We start from the raw sequence: 20,659 nt of genomic DNA on the forward strand, positions 1-20,659 counted from the left end.
CCCACGGGGTTCTTAAAGGTGACTATTCTCATGGCGCTATTTTCAGGGCTTTTCCATAGATGGCCCAGCCATCTCAGCCTATTACTGCGAATTATTTGTTTTATTGTAATCATTTACGTGAAATATCCCCTTTAAAATTTAAATAATTCGGAGTAATAAAAAAGAAACATATCTATACTGAATTTCAAAAAACATTTCAATAGAAATATGAATACAATAGAATTGTAGAAATGTTTTATTCCTTTTTAATCTGAAAAATATTTATATGATGTATTAAAATTAGCTTAAGTGGATCGCATTCATAACTCTTAACTTAAAAACTGTGGCACTAACAACCGAAGTAATGAGAATCATTGCGTCATAAAATTTATCCACTGGGTGGGATAAGGGGAAAGTTTATGCAGAAAATATTTCCAATAAATATAACTATCATTTTGCCATCAGGATAACTGTGGCAGGTTCTCGTGGTCTTCCTCTTCATGTAACGCAAATGCTGGTTAGTTCCATCAAAAGTCCTCCACGAAGGCAAATTTCTTCCTATGCATGATCCAGGAGTTCCCTTGTCTTGTGGATTGGGTTCAGAATTGCAAGGCTACGGAGGTGAACATAAGTAGTCGTAAACCCAAAGCGTGGGTCGGTTGTTCAACGACGGTTATTAAATAAAATAAATATAACCAGCAGTGTTTTTGTAAATATGAACCCAAGCCAAAAGACTAAAAAAAACTTGAATCAAGTTTCGAGTATAAATCTCTTTTCTATACCACTTTTTCAATATCCGTGCTAGTATTGCATTGCATTTAAAGGAAAATAAGGATAATAACTCAGTGCCATAACAAAAGGGTCCTAGTCCTTGATTTGTGGAGTGTACTAATAATCCTACCACTGGAGTGTACTAATAACCCTCGTTGTTGCTGGAGTACAATACATTTCAAATAGATTTATAGTAAACCTCATAAAAACTTCAAATTTCAATTTCCTTTTTCCCTTAGGGAATCACAGCAGGGAAAAGAAGACCTTGGACAATAGCTGAATTACCCGAAAATATCGAGAAAAATCGTTACAACGATCTTCTTGCTTGTAAGTATTTTTCCGGATGTTAAATAAATTCTTCGTTATATTAGAGATGTTTTCATCAGAATGAAATATTTTTTTCTTGAACAAACAAGCACCATAATGTTGCAGGCACACATCCGCATCGATACTTAACCCAGCAAATATGCCAAGAGGGGATTTATCTGTGAGCCTTAAGCTTTGACGAGACAGATAATTAAAACTGTACACTTAGACAGATAATTAAAACATTTAGATACAGTGTTAGTAGTTACATTACGTCACAATATGACTAAAGCAAAAAACAACGTGTATCACGCACAAATGAAAATTATGTAGTTTCATTTGGGCTTTATTCACGTCGTTTTCTGTTCTGGTCTGCATAGCACAAACTATTACCCTGTCCTTTGTTGGATACGTCACAATACGTTTTAGTAGACATTACTACAGAGGAAGTAGCAAAATTAGTGGTCAAAACTATAAGGTGTTGTTAAAACAAACGAATTTCACCATGCAGTGTAAAGTCAGAAAGCAAAGAGCAAGCCACGATTGGGAGCTTGCTAAGTTTAACTACATGGACATTTCGTTTTCAAACAACTATGTTTGCCTTGGTGAGCCGGTCTTTCAGCCTCCCAGATCTCCCGATATGTCTTGGCTATATTCATTTCTCGGGAGCAATGCAATGCAATGCAATTTCCCCGTGCAATGTAAAGTCAGAAAGCAAAGAGCAAGCCAAGATTGGGAGCTTGCTAAGTTAAACTACGTGGACATTTCGTTTTCAAACAACTATGTTTGCCTTGGTGAGCCGGTCTTTCAGCCTCCCAGATCTCCCGATATGTCTTGGCTATATTCATTTCTCGGGAACAATGCTATTTCACCATGCAATGTAAAGTCAGAAAGCAAAGAGCAAGCCAAGATTGGGAGCTTGCTAAGTTAAACTACGTGGACATTTCGTTTTCAAACAACTGTGTTTGCCTTGGTGAGCCGGTCTTTTAGCCTCCCAGAACTCCCGATATGTCTTGGCTATATTCATTTCTCGGGAACTATTCACCATGCAATTATTCTATTTCACCATGCAATGTAAAGTCAGAAAGCAAAGAGCAAGCCACGATTGGGAGCTTGCTAAGTTTAACTACGTGGACATTTCGTTTTCAAACAACTATGTTTGCCTTGGTGAGCCGGTCTTTCAGCCTCCCAGAACTCCCGATATGTCTTGGCTATATTCATTTCTCGGGAGACATATAAAAAGCGTCAAATACTCAATTTTCAACAAGTAATTTCCCCTTTTCTCTCCGACCCTATATTGTATAGGGAAAGTTCCTTCACCCCTTGAAATTATGATCAATAGTTTTGTTACTCCTTCTATACGTTTGAGTGAAAAAGGTTTTCTATTTGTTTTTTAGCCTAATGTTATGTTTTTAAATATCCATTCAAAAGTTTACATTTGAGTTCTTATTTTTCAGATGATGACACAAGAGTTGTGCTGGAAACTCTTCCAGGTGAACCATACTCAGATTATATTAATGCCAATTATATAGATGTAAGTTTGAGTCTTTTCGAGTTTTCTGAATTATATTTCTTTGTGAACAAAAATTTATTTATTTGTTCAGTCATAAAATATTTTTTAAATACATCAAATTCTTTTTTAAAATATGCTTATACGATACCAAATATCCTCATTCACATAGACATGTGATAGGAATTCGCTTTGCATTAAGATATCGATACAGATAGAAAATTTTTTATTAAAGTGGCATTAAGCCTAAAAAATGTATTAGAAAAAAAGACAGGTATGTAAATATTGTTAGTAATGTATGTCAACATCAGAGTAGATTTTTACCAAAATGTTCATTATTGTATACTAATAAAATTTATCTGCGATTAACTTTTTTGTTTTTTCAATACAAGTAATTGCCAACAAATTTAATCGACAAAAAAAATATCGAAAGTATTATTAAAAAACACTTTCGAATCAGTTGCCCTAACGGACATTTACGTGTCACTTAGAGTGTTCCAACACAAACCCTTTTACGTGCTTTCTCAGTCATAAAATTGACAAATCAGCAAAACTTGAAATGTATTTCGTTGTTTTTGACAGTCACTCTTTTACTAAATGAAATGATTTTTAATAAAGCATGTACTTTTAAATACTTAACGAAATAGCTTCTTCTCCCATATATCATCTCAAAGTATTTCGGGAACTCTCCAACATTATTTAAATCTGATTTTGAAAATATTTGTTCTGTTTAACGGGACAGTACAGAATTTGGTGCACTAGAATGACAAGCGAATTTCATGGGTTCGATTCCTGGCATTGACAGGGTACTCTTTCGGTCATGTTCTTTTTATTTTATTGTATTTTGTGTCACTCAATGGGATTCATCAAGCTAAAGGCTTTTGACTAAATTCACACCCTCAAATTTCACCTTTCTACCAAAAAGTTCCTTATTATTGTAGTTTAAACTAATTATTGCATCTTTCCTTCATTTTTAATATTTCAATTTTACCTGTCACAAAAACAATAATGAATGTCACTTTTATTTTAGGGTCAGAACAGCAAGACGGAATATGTTGCTACACAAGGTAAAATGTTATTACTAAGTTCATTAAAGTGACATCATAACTCCAGCCTCGTTATATCTTGAATTGAATACGAGTGAAATTGTAAAGAAATATTTATTTTATTTTTTATTTAAAAAAACGGATCATAAAATCTTAGATAATAGTTTCACTGCACCTCTTTAAAGATCCAGTAAGTTAGAGGGAAGAAAAGATAGCTGCCAGCTATGCCTTTTCAACAAGTAAATGCATTTTCTATTGGATTAAAACTCCATGATCCAGACTTCGCTGGGGACAGGGAAGGTGCTGCAAACCAGATTAATGTTTACTGAACCAAATTTGAACGCGTTTAGCACTATGTATAGTCGCATTATTGTTCATGATGTATACCACATCTTCAGAGTAAAAATGCAACAAGCAGGATGCACTTTATCTGACACTGTCCTGGTACTGCACGAATTTTTTTTGTTTATCCTCAAGGAAAATCAAGGCATCACCTTCTTGCCAACCGAACATATCCCTCATTATGAGACTCACCAGATCCTTACACATTACAAAAAAGGTAAGATAGATTCATAGCTTCTTGGAGCTCTTGCCCAATTCTACGTTTTTTTAATACAAAACAAGAGGAAGAGTGCTTCATCTGTCTACATAAGCCGTTTCCGGTCATCAAATATTCAGTGTTGTCTTTCCAAGTGAATTCTGGCATTTCTGGCAGAAGTAAGAAGTCTCCTCACGGGCATCCAGTTACGTATTCAAACCCTCCACAATTCTCCGGTCTTTGTTCGAATCAAAATGCCTTGGGAAGAATCTGTGTCAAAGGTTTTTGTCAGTTGAGTCAGTCTTTTGCAGCAGAACTCGTCAGAGATGATGCCAATCACAGCTTTAGTTAATTTTTTTCATCGAACCACAGCTACGTCTTGTAAACAACGATTGTAGGTTCTGTTTCCAACTTTTGAAAACCATAGACGTGGCTGCTTTTAAGACCCCTGAGTTCAGCTGTCTTCACAACTGTGGCTCTTGCTTAACGGCAGTAAACAGTAAAAGCTTTTTAGAATGGCAAATAAGCTGGTGTTTTTTTTCTTCTTTCAACTAGGTTTATCGTGAAATGCGTTCAAACACGCGATGTCTCAGAGGCTAAAGCGTTCGTCTTCCAATCAGATGAACCGGGTTCGAATCCCCGATACGAATCTGCATCAGGCTTGCACCGACCACATTCTGACATGAAATATTCTCAGTCGTAAGCGAATCATAGGTTAGAGTCCCTCTGCCTTCAGACTTACCGTGGGAGGTTCTCGTGGTCTTCCTCTTCATGTAACGCAGATGTGGGTAAGTTCCATCAAAAGTCCTCGACGAAAGCAAATTTCTCCCAATGCTTTATCCAGAAGTTCCCTTGTCTTCTGGATTGGGTTCAAAATTACAAGGCTATGGAGTTGAACATTAGTAGTTGTAAACCCAAAAATTGTGTCGGCTATTCAAAGACAGTTATAAAATAAAAAACAGTTTTCTTATACAAACTATCTGATGAGGTTTCCCTTACATCACAAACAGGTTTTGCCCACTTCGCCCCTAGCTAACAATTAATAGAAAATATCACTGGTTTCTTATTCATTGATCAGTGTGTGAACTTAATTATAGGATTGTTCATATTATGAAACAATTTTATTTATTATAAAAACACTGTTTCGTTAAAATTAGGAATATGTATTTTTTTTTAAAGTGCTTTACGTGGTAAAAAGATTTTTAAAAATATAATAAACGATGAATTGAATTACATTTTTTTCATTTATAGGTCCCTTACCTAATACCATTAATGATTTTTGGAGAATGATATGGCAATTGAATTCTACAAAAATTGTAATGTTAACGAATCTCGTCGAGCATGGAGAGGTATTTATTTCTTGTCTTGCAAAAAAACTTTCAATCCATTTTTTTTTAAATATTATATATATATTATTTTGGATGTCGAGTTTAATTTGCGTTCATAATAAATTCAATATCATCGACTTTTTTCATGTTTGCTCTAAAAATTAAGCAAACCACCGCAATCAGCATTTTTCATACTTCAACACTCGACATTTTAGATTTTATTGCGTTGATAGACGTAACTACACTATAAAACTATGCAATTTAAAAAGTTTTTAAAAATCACATTTAAAACAGGACAAAAATTATTTAAATGTGAGAACACTGTACAGAAATAGCGAAAAATCTGAAAAACTGTGTGATTCTGTACAAACAAGTGGTATAATAAAAGATATAGTTTTCTACCACTTGGCGAAGAAAAAAAATGGCGCACTTAAGAAACAGAACAGAATTTGAGAATGCAAAACTTTTTTGAATCGTGTCATAAGCTCAATGGACATTTCATTTTTCTCTCACACATGTTCAGAGCCACAGTGACTTAGAAAGGGAATAAAGCTCTCGTCTCCCGAAGGGAAGGACCCAGGTTCAAATCCAAGCGATGACTGGTTGACACAGATTTTGCCCCTGGCTCGCAATGATCACAGTGCCGACATAAAATATCGTCAGGGGAAGACGGATCTTGGGTTAGAATCCCCTTGCCGTCGGACTAATCATGTCAAGTGGGTTAGATGCATCAAAAAGTCCTCTACAGACTAGTTTGCGCCAATACTTAATCTAGAAGTTCTCTTGTCTTCTGGATCGGGTTCGAAATTAAGTGTATACGCAGTTTAACATTAATTGCCCGTAAACCAAAAAATGGCTAGGTAGTCAGAAGCTAGTTATAAAAAAATAAAAGCACATGTAATAGTATATTTGTCTGTAGCGCTTAGGGGCTTTCGATCCATTGCGGCAACATGACATCGGTTTTCTCACCATGCAAATGGCATATTACTATCATTCTGACAAAACACCGTAACCATAAACACCTATTCTTTTCTCTGCAATGGCATGATGGAGAATGATAGTTTCGGCATTTACTTCTGAAAACTGAACCAAACTACATAGTCGCATTTGAAAAACACCATCGGTTGGTTGAAATTTGAACTAAATAATCTATCGGCAATTTCATTTCCCTATGGTTCATATAAGATATGTACCAAGTTTCACCAGCATGTGTCAACCCAAACAAATTCTATCTGTGTCTAAAAATAACTTTAATTACAACCACGCTGTAAAACAATGAAACTAAGTTTTGGTTATAACAGTCATTTCTAAAACTATTTAAATGCGTTTATTTCATTTTTCTAGAGAAAAGTTGAAAAATATTGGCCGGAAGAAACTGACAAGTACGGCAATATCACAGTGACTTTGATTTCTCAACATGAATTTCTGAAAATACATCATGTTGTGCGAACATTTTCAGTAGAAAAGGTATTTGACTATTGATTATAATTAAAAATTATCCCTATTAATCTCTTTCACAGTTTATTGTGTCATGTAAAATGGTCACCGTGAACGTAGTAACGGATTACGTCACTGAATTTGTATTTCTTAAGTTATCTGAGACTACGTCTTTATTTTATTTAAAGTTGCGCTTTTGAAACATATTTCTATATAAAAATCAACTATTAAAAATGAACAGAAGTTGATCTAAAAGTTAGCCATATACCAACAAGAAAAATTAATGGGTAGAAGATATTTATTCGCTTCGGGGGACTGTAGGAAATCGCCATATCATTATTGAGGTACTACTGTTATTGTGCAAATAGGTGCTAATTCAATAAATATTAAATATATTAATAAAGGTATTTAATGTTGGCATCAAGTTATATAATGTATGTATTGTGCTAACAAGTCTTTTACGATTCTCAACATGGATAAATACCAGAAAAGAGTTCTTGATTGAGTTAAATTTTGACTATTATGAGTTTGTTGCAAGTAGTAGCATTTTTGCTGAATATAGTTCATCTTTATTTTGATGAGATGAACTTCTAAAATTGTGTTTTGCTTAATATAGTATCATAAAGTTACCAATAAAGAAAAATGGAATTAATTTAGTTTTCTCAATTTTGCCGCTTTATGCCTTTTAGTTATGTGCGTACAAGCTTATAGTATATTCATATATCATATTCTATGAAAAAAGAAAAACCAGTAAAATGGTTTTTCCTTGTCTGTTTGCAAAGTCCTACAAATATCAGTAACATGAAGGGTTTTTATTTACTTTAAAATTTTAAATAAAAATAAAAATATTTTTATTAGTTTAAATGTGTTTAAAAGCTTTTAGATTGCTTAAACAAATAAGCTTTACTTTACTTTATTAATTATTAATTAAAATACGTTTTTTTATTTATATGAACTTCATTTCTCATTCTGGGAAAATGGTTTTAATATTCTTCCATACATAAATGGTAGCACTAAATTTTTTCTTCCAATTTTATTAATCTGATACCATGCCAACAAAAAGCTCACTCTTTCTTCATTTTAAAAAGTTTTTTAATGTTAAATAAGTCGATCTATTCTCAACGTATTTTTATTTTGCTTAGAGTTAGTAAATTTGTTTCCCTCTTTCTTCTTCTTCTTTCTTTTGAAACTAATATACAATTAAGTAATTATTTCATTCTTTAGGCATAGGGACATTATAAAGAATAAATTTTTCCTTAAGAAAATCATTCGTTTTTTCGAAAAACCTCATTTTCGCAAAGGAATGCATCTTGAAGGAAACCTTAACGATTATGCAATCAAGTCTATATTATTTATTTTTTTGAAAACAATTATGGGCTGTTTTAAAGATTGCTGCAAATTTCTTAATGCATAATTAAATATTTTTGCGCTTAAGAATTCTATTGATTTTGACTATTGGAATCCATTTTTATAAGTAGACTTTTTATTTTGAAAAATGTATAACAAAAATAATAATAAAATAATGTCTTTTTAGGAAGGTGAAAACACTACTCGAATTATACGTCACTTCCATTACACTGGTTGGCCGGATCTCAGTGTTCCCGTGGATCGACTGTCAGTTGTCGCTCTTATTCAGCAAACTCGGAAATACAAACCGGACAACAAAGTTCCGATTGTTCTACACTGCAGGTACGCACTAAAGCAATACTAATGGTCTATTTGCGGCAGTCTGAGATTCATCCTTAAAGATGATGGGAAAACAATACAGGCATATGTACACACTACCCAACCACAATTTAGAGAGCATGCCAAATGGTAGTAATCCTCTCATCTCCGCAACCCACTCTCGAACCGGGTAACTTTTCGTGAACTTTTCTTACTCTGAAACCGCCGAGGACGTTAGAGTGGAATCCCAGTCACAAATACAGGATCGTAGTAAGTGTATTCCAAAAAGACATTCAGTCTCTAGCACTGGGAAACCTGCTCCATATCGAGGTAGACGAAGACTCATACCACCATACTGCCTGGGTAGCTCATCTAAAGATTAAATACAAAGCTATACATTGTAACTTCGTACCATAGTTTATGAAGTACTTTTTAAGATTGATTTACATTGATTTACTGTTCACGCTAGGGCAAAGGAGTCAAATTGAATGCAAAGTGACTAAAACAAATTTAAAACCTTAGCAATTTTAGACATTGTTAACCAACTTCGGCCCATTTTTTTGTCAGTTTTATGAAATTTAGACCAGTAAAGCAGGAAATATTAATGATAGGCTTTTCAGATTAAAAATGAACCTTAGCTCATTTGCTATCAAATTACATCATATTATTATGTATTAACTATCATGGAGATAGTATAAAGTAGCCATTCACTATGTATGTGATTTGATGTAACTATTCTTATAAAAAGTGTTAGCATTATTCAGACATGTGGTGTTTTTGACGGTTTTAAACCGTAGATAGAACAGTCGCTTCAAACCCCATGTATCGAAATCATTCATCAACAAAAAAGAATATAGCCTTTATGTTATGGAATAAATAGAAGACGTTCTAATAATCGAAAAAGAACTTTTAAAAGTTTTCTGAAAGTTTCATAATCGGAAAAGAAAATATATAGTTAGAAACAGTTCACTAGTTATTTAAATCATCATTCCCTGTTATAAAAAGAAATGCGAAAAGTAATACGTAAGGTAATACGAAACTTTAAGTTTAAAATTTAAGTTACTGGAAATGCAGATTCCTGTTATTTTTAATAACATTTATGTACATTATTAAAACTTATGTTATCAAAATTTTTAAACTTTTATTAAGTCTTTTTTTATGTTTTGTTAGTTCCATTTATGAATTATTAGAAAGTTATAATTTGGATTTGATGCAATTCTGTTTCAACGTTTAGGTTGAAAAAAATTGCAAATTATAACAATGAAACAAAGTATTTCCATTTCAATGATAAAAAACTAAAATAATATTGCCTTACGTAAAGGTTTTAACGAAACAATCTAAAATTCTTAGAGAAAATAAAAACTTCAGAACAAAATTAAGCAATAAAAGAAAATATGAAGATAAAATGAAAATTTGTTTCTTCTCTAAACTTCTTCAATTATTATCTACTCTACTTTAAACATATCAACTTTAATTATTGTTAATTATTTATTAATACTTACATAATAGAACATATTTATTCATAAATTTAAATTTATAAGAATATATCAATATTTTAAATCAAAGTTTCAAATATACAAAAAAAAATAACTTGTATTATGGCATTACGATTACAATACTAGATTTTTTGACGGTTTCAACCAGCGTTTGACGGTTTTAGCCATTTTTTGACGTCAATAAACCCAACTTTGGTATAATTATATCAAAATCGCACACTTAAAACTAATTATTAATTAAGTTGCATAGTTATTAGTAAAAGTAATTGGCAGTAATTTCATAATTATTAGTAAAAGCAATATGTAGGAATTGCTTAATTATTAGTAAAAGTCATAAGTAATAATTGCACAATCTTTAGTAAAAAAATAATTCTTTTCTCTTATTTCATTTATCTTTTAAGTGCTGGAGTAGGAAGAACTGGAACTGTAATCTTGACTGATTCCATGATGCAAAAAGCAGAAGCTGAAGGAATCGTTGATTTTCCTGCAAAACTGGATCATATGAGAGTACAAAGAGTTGATGTTGTTGAAAAGAAGGTATTCCTCCTTTAATCAATGAAATTTGTTACACATCCATAATAATTAGATATTTTTTGAATACCTGCCGAAGCTAAAATCTAAAAGGTACGCATATTAGGGATCTCAAAGTGATATTTGTGTTAAGAAGAAAAAGGAAGCTATCGAAACTACAAAATCCCTACACCTATTTTTTACACTTAAAAAAATTTCAGAGTATCTTCACGCCAAAAATGATAACAACTTTTTTACACCAACATAGTCTAATGAAACACCACAGATAGCTTTTTCTTTTTGATGTTTCACTTACCCTAGAATCAAGGATAATTCCTAATGTAGTGAAACACAAAGAATGTTTTAACCACTTGGCGTATAGTAGCTGCCACCATTTATAGAATTCTCCTATCACCAGAATTCTATTATCCAGAATTCACCACTATTAAAATTTATAATTATAGTAAGATTTGATACACAAGAGTCAGTAGAGTTATATTTATGATACAACATAAAGTACGAATCATTAGTTTAGGATGCATCTTTGCACTAATTTTGAAATTAAAATTAATTTGTTTATTAAATTTACAAATAACACAAACAGCACATACAAAATACGAAGATGAATTTAAATTAAGCTTAACAAAAATGCCGCGAACAGAGATTATATGCTATAAAAGTATTTAATACGATTGAAAGATATTTAAAATTTAATTATCCTTATTGTATAACTAAAAACATGCATGCATTTTTAAAAGCGAACTATTATTTCTGGGGATGTTTAACAGTATGTATGAGATAAACTAATTTATGATCTCACGATCTCGACTGTAAACAATCAACTAGCAATATCTTAAATTTCCCATACTTTGTATTTCTGTAAGCAAAAATAATTCACAAATGGTGGGATGCGCTAAGTTTGGTGTGTGATTTCTCCAATATTAGTCTTTAGATTTGACCTCGTATATGAATGTTTAATTAGGAGTTAACTTGAAATAAAGTGTTCCTTAACACAATCCTTTAGAATTAGATTGTTTAACTCCAAACTCGAAGACACAACACAGTTTTTATATATAGGAGAATGTGGGGTGAACAGTTTCAAAACCATTGTGATTGCCCGGTAGCACTTGGAGGTGTTTTTATAATAATAGCCTTTTACTTCTCCATTTTTTCGGTGGTCCAGCACGTTTTGAATGCTCTCGGCTAAAGTGATTCATTATATTTTTATTAATATGAGAAACTACCTTTTCCTATTATTAAATTTATTGTATGGATTATTTTCATTACTAGATTATTTTCATTACTTTATTTATAGATTATTTCTAGATTATTTTCATTACTTTATGCATATAAAAAATTAATTGCTTAAATCTGCCTATTACTCACCTTTACTTTTTGTGTAAATCATTTAATCATAACTATATTTTTTCCCCGAGTAAGCCGGGATCGGTAGCTAAAATATTATTGTACCATTTTTAACAGGAACAATACATTTTTGCTCATCAAGCTGTATATGACTTCTTTGCTGGAGGTGATACTGATGATTATTTGAGAAATGTAAATGAAGAATACAAAATAATTGATCAATCCGCAACAGATACTGAATCCACAGAGGAAAACAGCTATAGATCTCCACAAGGTAATTGTATTATAATGAGCAATGTATTATAGTAATTGTATTATATGAATGAGTAATTGTATTATAATGAGCAATGTAAATGAAGAATACAAAATAATTTATCAATCCGCAACAGATACTGAATCCACAGAGGAAAACAGCTATAGATCTCCACAAGGTAATTGTATTATAATGAGCAATACTGTTTTAACATTATGTCAGCAAAAGGAATCTTCTAATAACCATATTTTATTAATTGTGAAGATTCAAAAAGGAGTTTATTTTTATTCCTCACAACATGTACAATACTCACATCAATAATTTTTCTTTATTTTAAAAACTGTAGATAGCTACAATGTTCACCCAGAAAGTAAGTTTCCCAGGACCCTTGAAAATAAAACATAATTAACTGGAAAGATTTCTTGCAAAAAGAAAAGCAACATTTCAGATGCTTCCCACCATAAGAACTACTGGAACTAAGGCGCTTGCCATGACGTTATTTTTTGTAGTCTGTCCAATATAAAAGAGGGCTGACGCCTGGAAATGTATCCCAGAGTGTCACATCCGTCTGCACATCTGATGGAAAAGGAAACTAGATCAACTATTTTTTCACCAATTGGAACAAATGGAAATCGCTGGGAAATCAAGATCGGGAATATGGTATGAATTATTAAACACTCGAGTTAGATTTCTGAAGCTCCTTGCAACTTCTGCCGGATCTTGTACTACAGAAATAAATTCCTACAATCACTTTCTCGCAGGCATCCAAGTAGCTATACTCTTTTCCCAAGAACTCTTATGATACTGGACAAGAAAAACTTATCCCATGGTTATCCCACAGTGTTACTATTTCGCTGGTTCTAATGATGAGAAGTCGATGAAATATTGCGTTAACTTCTGCAATAAATCCTTCCGGATAAGATTTTGCTCCTTTTTATGGATCATGGGATCCTTACTTTCCGGGTGATCCTTGTATATTTGTTTGATACAAGAAAGTGTACAGTCCGCAAAAAAAAAAAGATATCACCCTGAATAACTTTTGTTCTAATGATCGGATTTTCACGATCTAAGCGTCGATCTTAATGGTTCCCGGGGGTGACCTCAAATATGCTAATTAATTAGTGCTAACTATTAATTAAGTTATAAAATCAGACACAAAAACGTACTTTCTCTGAATAAACATGTATTTTTTTTTACATATTTGGATTTCTAAGCTTCAAAATATAGGGGGTAGCCGCAATCTGGGAAATATGGTCCCCATAGTTTGGTCAGGAGAGCGATCCAAAGTTCGTACCCGTTAATGTTAATTTCACTTTTTACGTTTTTAGTCATATTTTCAAAACTAATGAAGCAATTTGAAGAAAATTGCGCCCACTCATAAAACTCATTTACCCAAAGATAATTTCATGAAAAAAATAATTTTCAGTAATTATTAATTATTTTTTATTATTTAATTAAATTGAGGATGAAAACATTTTGAATTATAAGGTATGAATTTTTTTATACCATAATAATCTACATATTTTTCAATACAAAAATCTAAAGTTTCAACTGTTTTTATTTATTAGAAGCTGAAAAAAATTAAAATTAATTATTTTTGAAAAAATAATTTGGCGACAATAAAAAAATGATTAAATGGGGCGATTAATATTAAAATGTGATAAACTTGCGAGGAACTTGACTTCTCGCGCGTAGTGTAAAATTTCATTCATATTTTTTTCGCTAATAATCGTTTGCTAATCCTTTTATTTTTATTTCTTTCAAACTATAAAATACGATGTTTCTTTTTAGTCATTTAATAATTTATTTGTAATTTAGTAAAGAAATTATAAATAAAGCATTTTGAATAAAAAACACTTTATTCAACGAATGTCTAGTTTTATAAAGGCGTGCTTCTGATAGAATATGATTATGCACCAGATTGTGCTTACTTAATGTGATTATTTTTTAATTTTTGATTTTCTTTTTCAATAACTGATACAATTTCAATAATATACATACGTATGCATAGATTTGGAATAATATATTTATCAATTTCTTGAATATATATTTTATAATTATTAATACGAATGCGTAGTCAACATTTTTAATCATCTTAAAACTTTGCCCGGTGGCTGAGCGGTAGCGCTTCGCGCTGTCGTTCCTCGGGCCGGGCAAGGCTGACTCAGCCTTTCATCCCTTCAGTGGGTGGATAAATAAGTACCAAGCATGATTGGGAACTAAACACTGGGGGTTCCGCGTTCGGCTGACCACCTGAACGGAACATCTGCTCCTGCATCCCAGAGCCCTAGGTCCAGAAAACTGAGATGGGCACAGTAGGCCTTGGCCCTCCATGGGCTGTCGTGCAGCTGAGTTTAGAGTAGAGTTTTTTAAAACTTCTTTACATCTTATATATCGCCTTAATCTTAAAATAAATTTGTAAATTACCTGTCTGTGCGTGTTTCGCAGAATTATTTTTCTAACTTTTTTATTGAATTTTAATGCAATTTTTTTAAAATTCTATTATGTATATTTTTGTCCAATAATATATTAATCAATCGTTTAAGTACTTTAATTTATGTTTTTCTTTAAAATAAAATTACTTTTTAAATTATTGCTAAGTTCTTATTGAAAGAAAACTTAGAATTATTGCCAGCTATCTGAGAATTAAATCTTGTTAAGAAATTAAAAATATTCTACTGATCACACACAATATCATTCGAAGCAGAACAGCTGACTATTTACTAAAAATATTATTGTTTACGAAAAATGAAGATAAATTATTAATTTTATTTTTTTTATTGCTTCTTATTTATTCGAGTAATGAAAAGTAAATGCGTATGTGCGCACAGGGGAAAAATTTAACAGATTGTTTTGTTTTTTAAATGAACAAAAAAACTATGGGCATGCAATTTTAATTCAACATTCAAAGAAAATCTTGTGCGCTAACCCTTTTGTCTTAAGAATTTGAAAATATTTGCTTTAAAAGTTGTTTGTATGATTTCTCAACTTTTGCACAGTTCAAAAAAATATTGCTATATCAGGAAAATGTTTGATATGCCTTGTTTTGTTAAACAACTACTAAAATAAAAAATTGTAAAAAGATTAGAAAAACGTGCTATTTTTAGAATCATCATCTCAAAAATTGTTCTTTTACTCCATTTGACTTTCTTCTTCTTAAATAACTTATAATCATAGTTTTAACACACGTTTTGAAGAAATTATGTAAACAAATTCCTAATATTTCGTAATAAAAAAACAAGAATATTAATGATTTATTTATACAGTGAAACCTGCCAAGTTGACCACACTTGTAAGTTTTACATCTGAATAAGTTGACCTCAATTATCAAGAACGGAAATTTTCCTACATAATAAAGAAGCAAAACCTTTGTAACTTGACCACCTGTCTATCTTGTATGTTGACCACTGAAATAAGTTAATTTTGTCTAGGAGTATTTGAAATTCTATTCTAAAACCCTCATAAGTTGACCAGAAAAAAAAATTCAGAAAAGTTTCTGTCATTTTGCAATGTATGTTAATATTTCACTTGTTTGGTGAAATAGTGTAAAAAGCTAATCTAAACCCTTTTGTGAGTTGACCATCTGGGGAAACTGTAGGGACTCAGCTTTTGACCATTCATTGAAAACAGGTGTGTTAGTTGAAAAGTTGCTCTTCCAGTTGCAATAGTGAGCAAATAGGCTTATATGTGTAGTAATAACAGAATAAATTTTGAAGTGTTAAAATAATTTTGTTTTGTTAAAGTTTTCAATGTTTTCGTGTTCTGATATTTTAAGAAATTATTTTTATTAAACACTTCACATGCATAACTAACAAAATAATTTTTTTTAAAAAGTTAGTTAAATATTAAAATTATTTCTGTGTAACAAATTGAAGTTCGTTTAGGTTTAAACACATTTCTTGAGATATTCATTTGGCCATTTGCTAAATCAAATTTTTAAGTCAAGTAAAAAAAAAATTTAAATGTATAGCAACATGTAGGAAACGAAAAAGTAAACAATGTCCCACCCCTTCTATAAGTTGACCACTTGTCTACGTTGGCCACTAAAACAATGCACATGAAGTGATCAACTTACACAAGTTTTACTGTAATTGTTTCATTGAACCAGAGTAGTTAATTGTTTTCGTAATAATCGGCCTTACAACTATTTAACTTAGATTCTTTGGACTAGGCGTCACTTCATGCATGTCTTTCGAGATTGAAATTTCAAAGATAAAATGTAAAAATTACAAGAATGCGTAAGCTGGTTTCAATTAACAAAAAAAAGGGACAAAATCGTTGGCAAAAGAAGTTATCTCATGAAAAGAGTGTCAGAGTTGAAAAAGTATTGTAAAAACTGTAACAATTGTTACTCTTGTTTAATTAAGGGTATTATAAACCTAATTTTCTTTTAATCATGTTTTTTAAAGAACTAACGAAAGGAGTGTGTAAATAACATCCACTCGTAATTTTCGTCGTGTTTTTTTTTTGTTTTTATTTATTATAATATTGATATATATATATATATATATATATATATATATATATATATATATATATATATATATATATATATATATATATCTCAAAATGCTTTTAAAATGCCATATAAAATTTATTAAGTTTTACAATTTTATCGAAAATAAATACCGTGATTTCTATAAAATTTTGCGATTATGCATCAGAATAGCTATCTTTTTTCAGGTCCACCTTTGCTTGATCACTTTTTTTTCCTTTCCTAAGAAACTCGAAGTGAGGGGCAAAAGCATTTAACCCTACAACTTTTCATAAATTTATGATAACTTATGAAAATTGGTTTTAATTCAAAACTGTCCTACAAATTACATTAAAACAGCTTTAAAAAAATAAATAATGTCAGATAAAAAGTCAAAGATTCTATAATCTTGGAGAATCAAAAATAATTTATTAATTTATTTAAATTTCCTTTTTAAAGGAGATTTAAAAAAAAAAAAAAAAAAAAAAAAGCCCAGAAAGCAACGCGAAAAATTCTTTTGGTTGCTTAGCAACGAGAAGCACTATCTTTTCCCATCTTGTCATTCATTCAGTTTCTTTATGGTTGTTATAAATTATTTCCCCTTCTATGGCGAGGTAATTTGGCATATTTTTAAACCATCGCCAGATATATAAATCTTTATTGCGACCTAATTTACAACCCATTTTTTTCGAAATTTTGTCTACCCCCCCTATTTTAAGAGTCAGGATTCCAAATATGTAAAAAAAAATGCATGTTTATTCAGAGAAAGTACGTTTTTGTGTCTGATTTCGTAACTTAATTAATAGTTAGCACTAATTAATTAGCATATTTGAGGTCACCCCCAGGAACCATTAAGATTGACACTTAAATCGTGAAAATCCGATCATTAGAACAAAAGTTATTCAGGGTGATATCTTTTTTTTTTTGCCGACTGTACAATAGAATACTGGATAGTGCAAAAAATGACTGATGATTCGGAGAATCAATTAAACAAAAACTAAACGCAGACAAGGCAATGCTTCTTAAAAAAATGCGACTAAGTCTCACCAAATTTTAAACTTAGTTACAAAGTTAGTCAGTATAGCTGACTGATAAATCTATAAAACTATGCATTTTGCTGCATGTCAGACTATTCAGAATTTTGAACTCGGCTGCTCAACGCTGTTGCTGCAAATGGCAGTTATTTCAAAAATATTTTTTAGAGTTTTTAATGATGGCGCCATCTGTTGAGAAACTTAGCAACTAGTTTCAAATTCTCGTGCGAATAGACTTAGTTTTTTTTTTTTTTTGAAGAAAAAGCAAAACACTAATTTAATTAAATCTATTATTGTATTTAATTTAAATTTTAAATTTAACTGGTCATAACTGGGATACTCTGGAATCGGGAGTATTATGATAAAATACATTCAAAAACAATCTTAAAAAAGTATAAAACTGCTTTGACTGTATAATTCTATTTAAATATTTTGATAACTGTTTTAAAAAATATATATGGTGACCTAACAAAAAATACCCAAAGCCCAAAATGTTTCTTTATTTAAAACTCTGAATGCTCGTTCACTATATTGCAATTATAAAAATAAATGCAAACAAATTTCGTATCTTTCACATTTAATAATTATTATATTACTTATTTAAGAACGATTGAAAAATTGTGAATCAATGTGTAATATTTTTTGCATAATCTTTAACGACGTTATTTTATTTTAAAGAGGTTAATTTTATATATGGAATATGGTCTTATTTAAATCAGGTATTATCTGTTCGAAAAAATTAATGATATGTAATCTGCCCTGCAAATGCAAAAACGATATAAGTGCCTCACAGTAGATTTCGAGAAAAATGTCTTGACGACTTCTTTCTTTTTAATACTATGAACGCTAAAATATAATTTTCAAAAAGTGATGAAACGAAATTTAATTTTGTATTTTTTTTAAAATTCCAATGAGTAGCTTATTATACAAAAATGCTACTTATATAAAAATCGCAATTCTGAATTTTATGTCGCTTACGTTGATTTTTTTTACACGATAGTTATACTAGTCCTTAGTTTAATGTTAGTTATTTAATCTTATGTAATTTTGTCTTTTGAATCAATGAGTTTTACGATTGTGTTAGTGATACAAAGATATCAGTGTTTTAATGTTATTTGTATTGAAGCAGTGACATATTTTCAGTGATATAATTTCAATGAAACACTTTCGCACTTTTAGGATAACTGAAGATCAATACAGCTTGACATTGGAAGATCTTAAGAAAATTTGTAAAGAAAATCCTTTTTATTAATAAAGTGTTTTTCAAGAGACTGATCTTTACAGTTTTGATTAAGCGATATTTTTTAAATTTTATCAAATTCATTTTCTCAGGCACAGTTAACCTCTTCGTCGCCAATTCCGAAATAATATACCCACTTTAATACATATGCATATTCCTAGTCCAAACAAATAAACATTTTTTGTTTAGATTAAAAATAAATCTTATTCTTGCAAAGAGTGTGACAAAACTTGTCCATAAGGTATGAAAGCTTTAATTCGAAGTGAGTGCAATAAAAAAAAAATTATACAAATATAATTAACTCATATTCCAGTTAACAGAAAACCATCAATTTTACGTTAAAAATACGTATCTTTCACCTTTAAATTTCACTAAGTATTTGTAAAATTTACTTAAAACTGAAACTTCGAATTATAGCAAAAAATGATTATTCAAAAACGGAAAATTTTACGTAAACAAATTCGTTTATTTTAAGAATATTTTACTAACCATTTTTTACTAGGTAAAAATTAGTACGTTATATTTGCATATCATTTACGTCAAAATGTACGGAAGTTGAAACGTCAAATTATAAAACAAAGTGGTTATCGAAAAAACGGAAAATTTGCGTAAATAAATTCGAACCGAAATTTACCGAAATCTAAATAGTAAATATTCCTACGTCAATATTTCCTAAAATAAACGAAATCAATCTTATCGGAGCGTAGTAGGTAAAACCTACTCCGTTAATATTACGTAATATATACCAAAGCTTTTTTTACCAAATAGTATTTGAAATAGTTACATTTTGTCCGAAAGACGTAATTTCCAGGGAATATAAAGTAACATAAAAATGGACGTTTTGTGAATTTTTTAAATTTTTTTGTACAGAGGGGTTTCTTTAAAACTGGTTTCAAATTAAGTACCGAAGTCATATTGTCTGATAATACCAAAAAATCTCTAAAAATACTTAAAAAAAATTTTTGAGATTGTTTTATTTATTATAATAGCCTTAATTTAAAGTATATGTATCAAATAAGCGTAAATGGACAGTTTGTGAATTTTATTATGCTAAATTTTTTTGAATTGCGGGATTCTTTTAAAACTAATTTCATATTAAAATATGCTCATCATTGTCTTGGAAAATACCAATATGCGTTCTAAAATTACTTTAAAGATATTTTTAAAAGAGTTTTATTTATTACGAAACACGCAATTTCCACTGTAACACTAAAATGGAAATTTCGTAAATGTTAGAAATTTTTTTGAATTGCCGGAATTGGCTTCATATTAAAATATGTGCGTCCATCATATTCACGGAAAATACCCGTATATGCCTGAAGATCTTTTAAGAATGTTTTTAAATAGATTTTTTTTACGATAGACACAATTTCTTGTGTATATATCAACAAAAAAAAACTTAAAATGGACCCGGTGTGAATTTTTTGAATATTTTTGAATAACGGTTTTTTTCTAAAGCTAGTTTTGTAATAAAATATGTGTGTCATATTATCTGAAAATTCTTATATATTTCTAAAAATACTTACAAAATAATTTTCAAAAAAAAAAATTTTTTTTTTGGTCCGAATCACACAATTTCCAGTTTATATATCAAAGTATCATTAAAATGGACTGTTTGAGAATTTTTTAAAATTTTTTTGATTACCTGGTTTTTTTAAAACCTGAATTCATATTAAAATATTTGCATCATATTATCAGAAAAATATA

General features: G+C 30.5%; 1 protein-coding gene across 2 annotated transcripts in view; it reads left to right on the forward strand.

Moving 5' to 3' along the window:
- LOC107450277 (receptor-type tyrosine-protein phosphatase T) overlaps positions 1-18,984 on the forward strand; it is a 32,859-nt gene extending 13,875 nt beyond the window's left edge. For both annotated transcript variants that reach the window (XM_087160413.1, XM_087160415.1), the window contains exons 3-11: positions 990-1,077; positions 2,514-2,590; positions 3,597-3,633; positions 5,402-5,499; positions 6,823-6,945; positions 8,450-8,604; positions 10,478-10,613; positions 12,069-12,225; positions 18,892-18,984. In XM_087160413.1, coding sequence (XP_087016539.1) covers positions 990-1,077; positions 2,514-2,590; positions 3,597-3,633; positions 5,402-5,499; positions 6,823-6,945; positions 8,450-8,604; positions 10,478-10,613; positions 12,069-12,225; positions 18,892-18,896 — 876 coding nt within the window. In that variant the 3' untranslated portion in view covers positions 18,897-18,984. The remainder of the gene's footprint in view (positions 1-989; positions 1,078-2,513; positions 2,591-3,596; positions 3,634-5,401; positions 5,500-6,822; positions 6,946-8,449; positions 8,605-10,477; positions 10,614-12,068; positions 12,226-18,891) is intronic.
- Positions 18,985-20,659: the final 1,675 nt, after the last annotated feature.

This window comes from Parasteatoda tepidariorum, chromosome 1, assembly GCF_982258835.1.
Source record: "Parasteatoda tepidariorum strain Cologne lab strain chromosome 1, Ptep-v5.0, whole genome shotgun sequence".
Classification (NCBI taxonomy): Eukaryota; Metazoa; Arthropoda; class Arachnida; order Araneae; family Theridiidae; genus Parasteatoda; species Parasteatoda tepidariorum.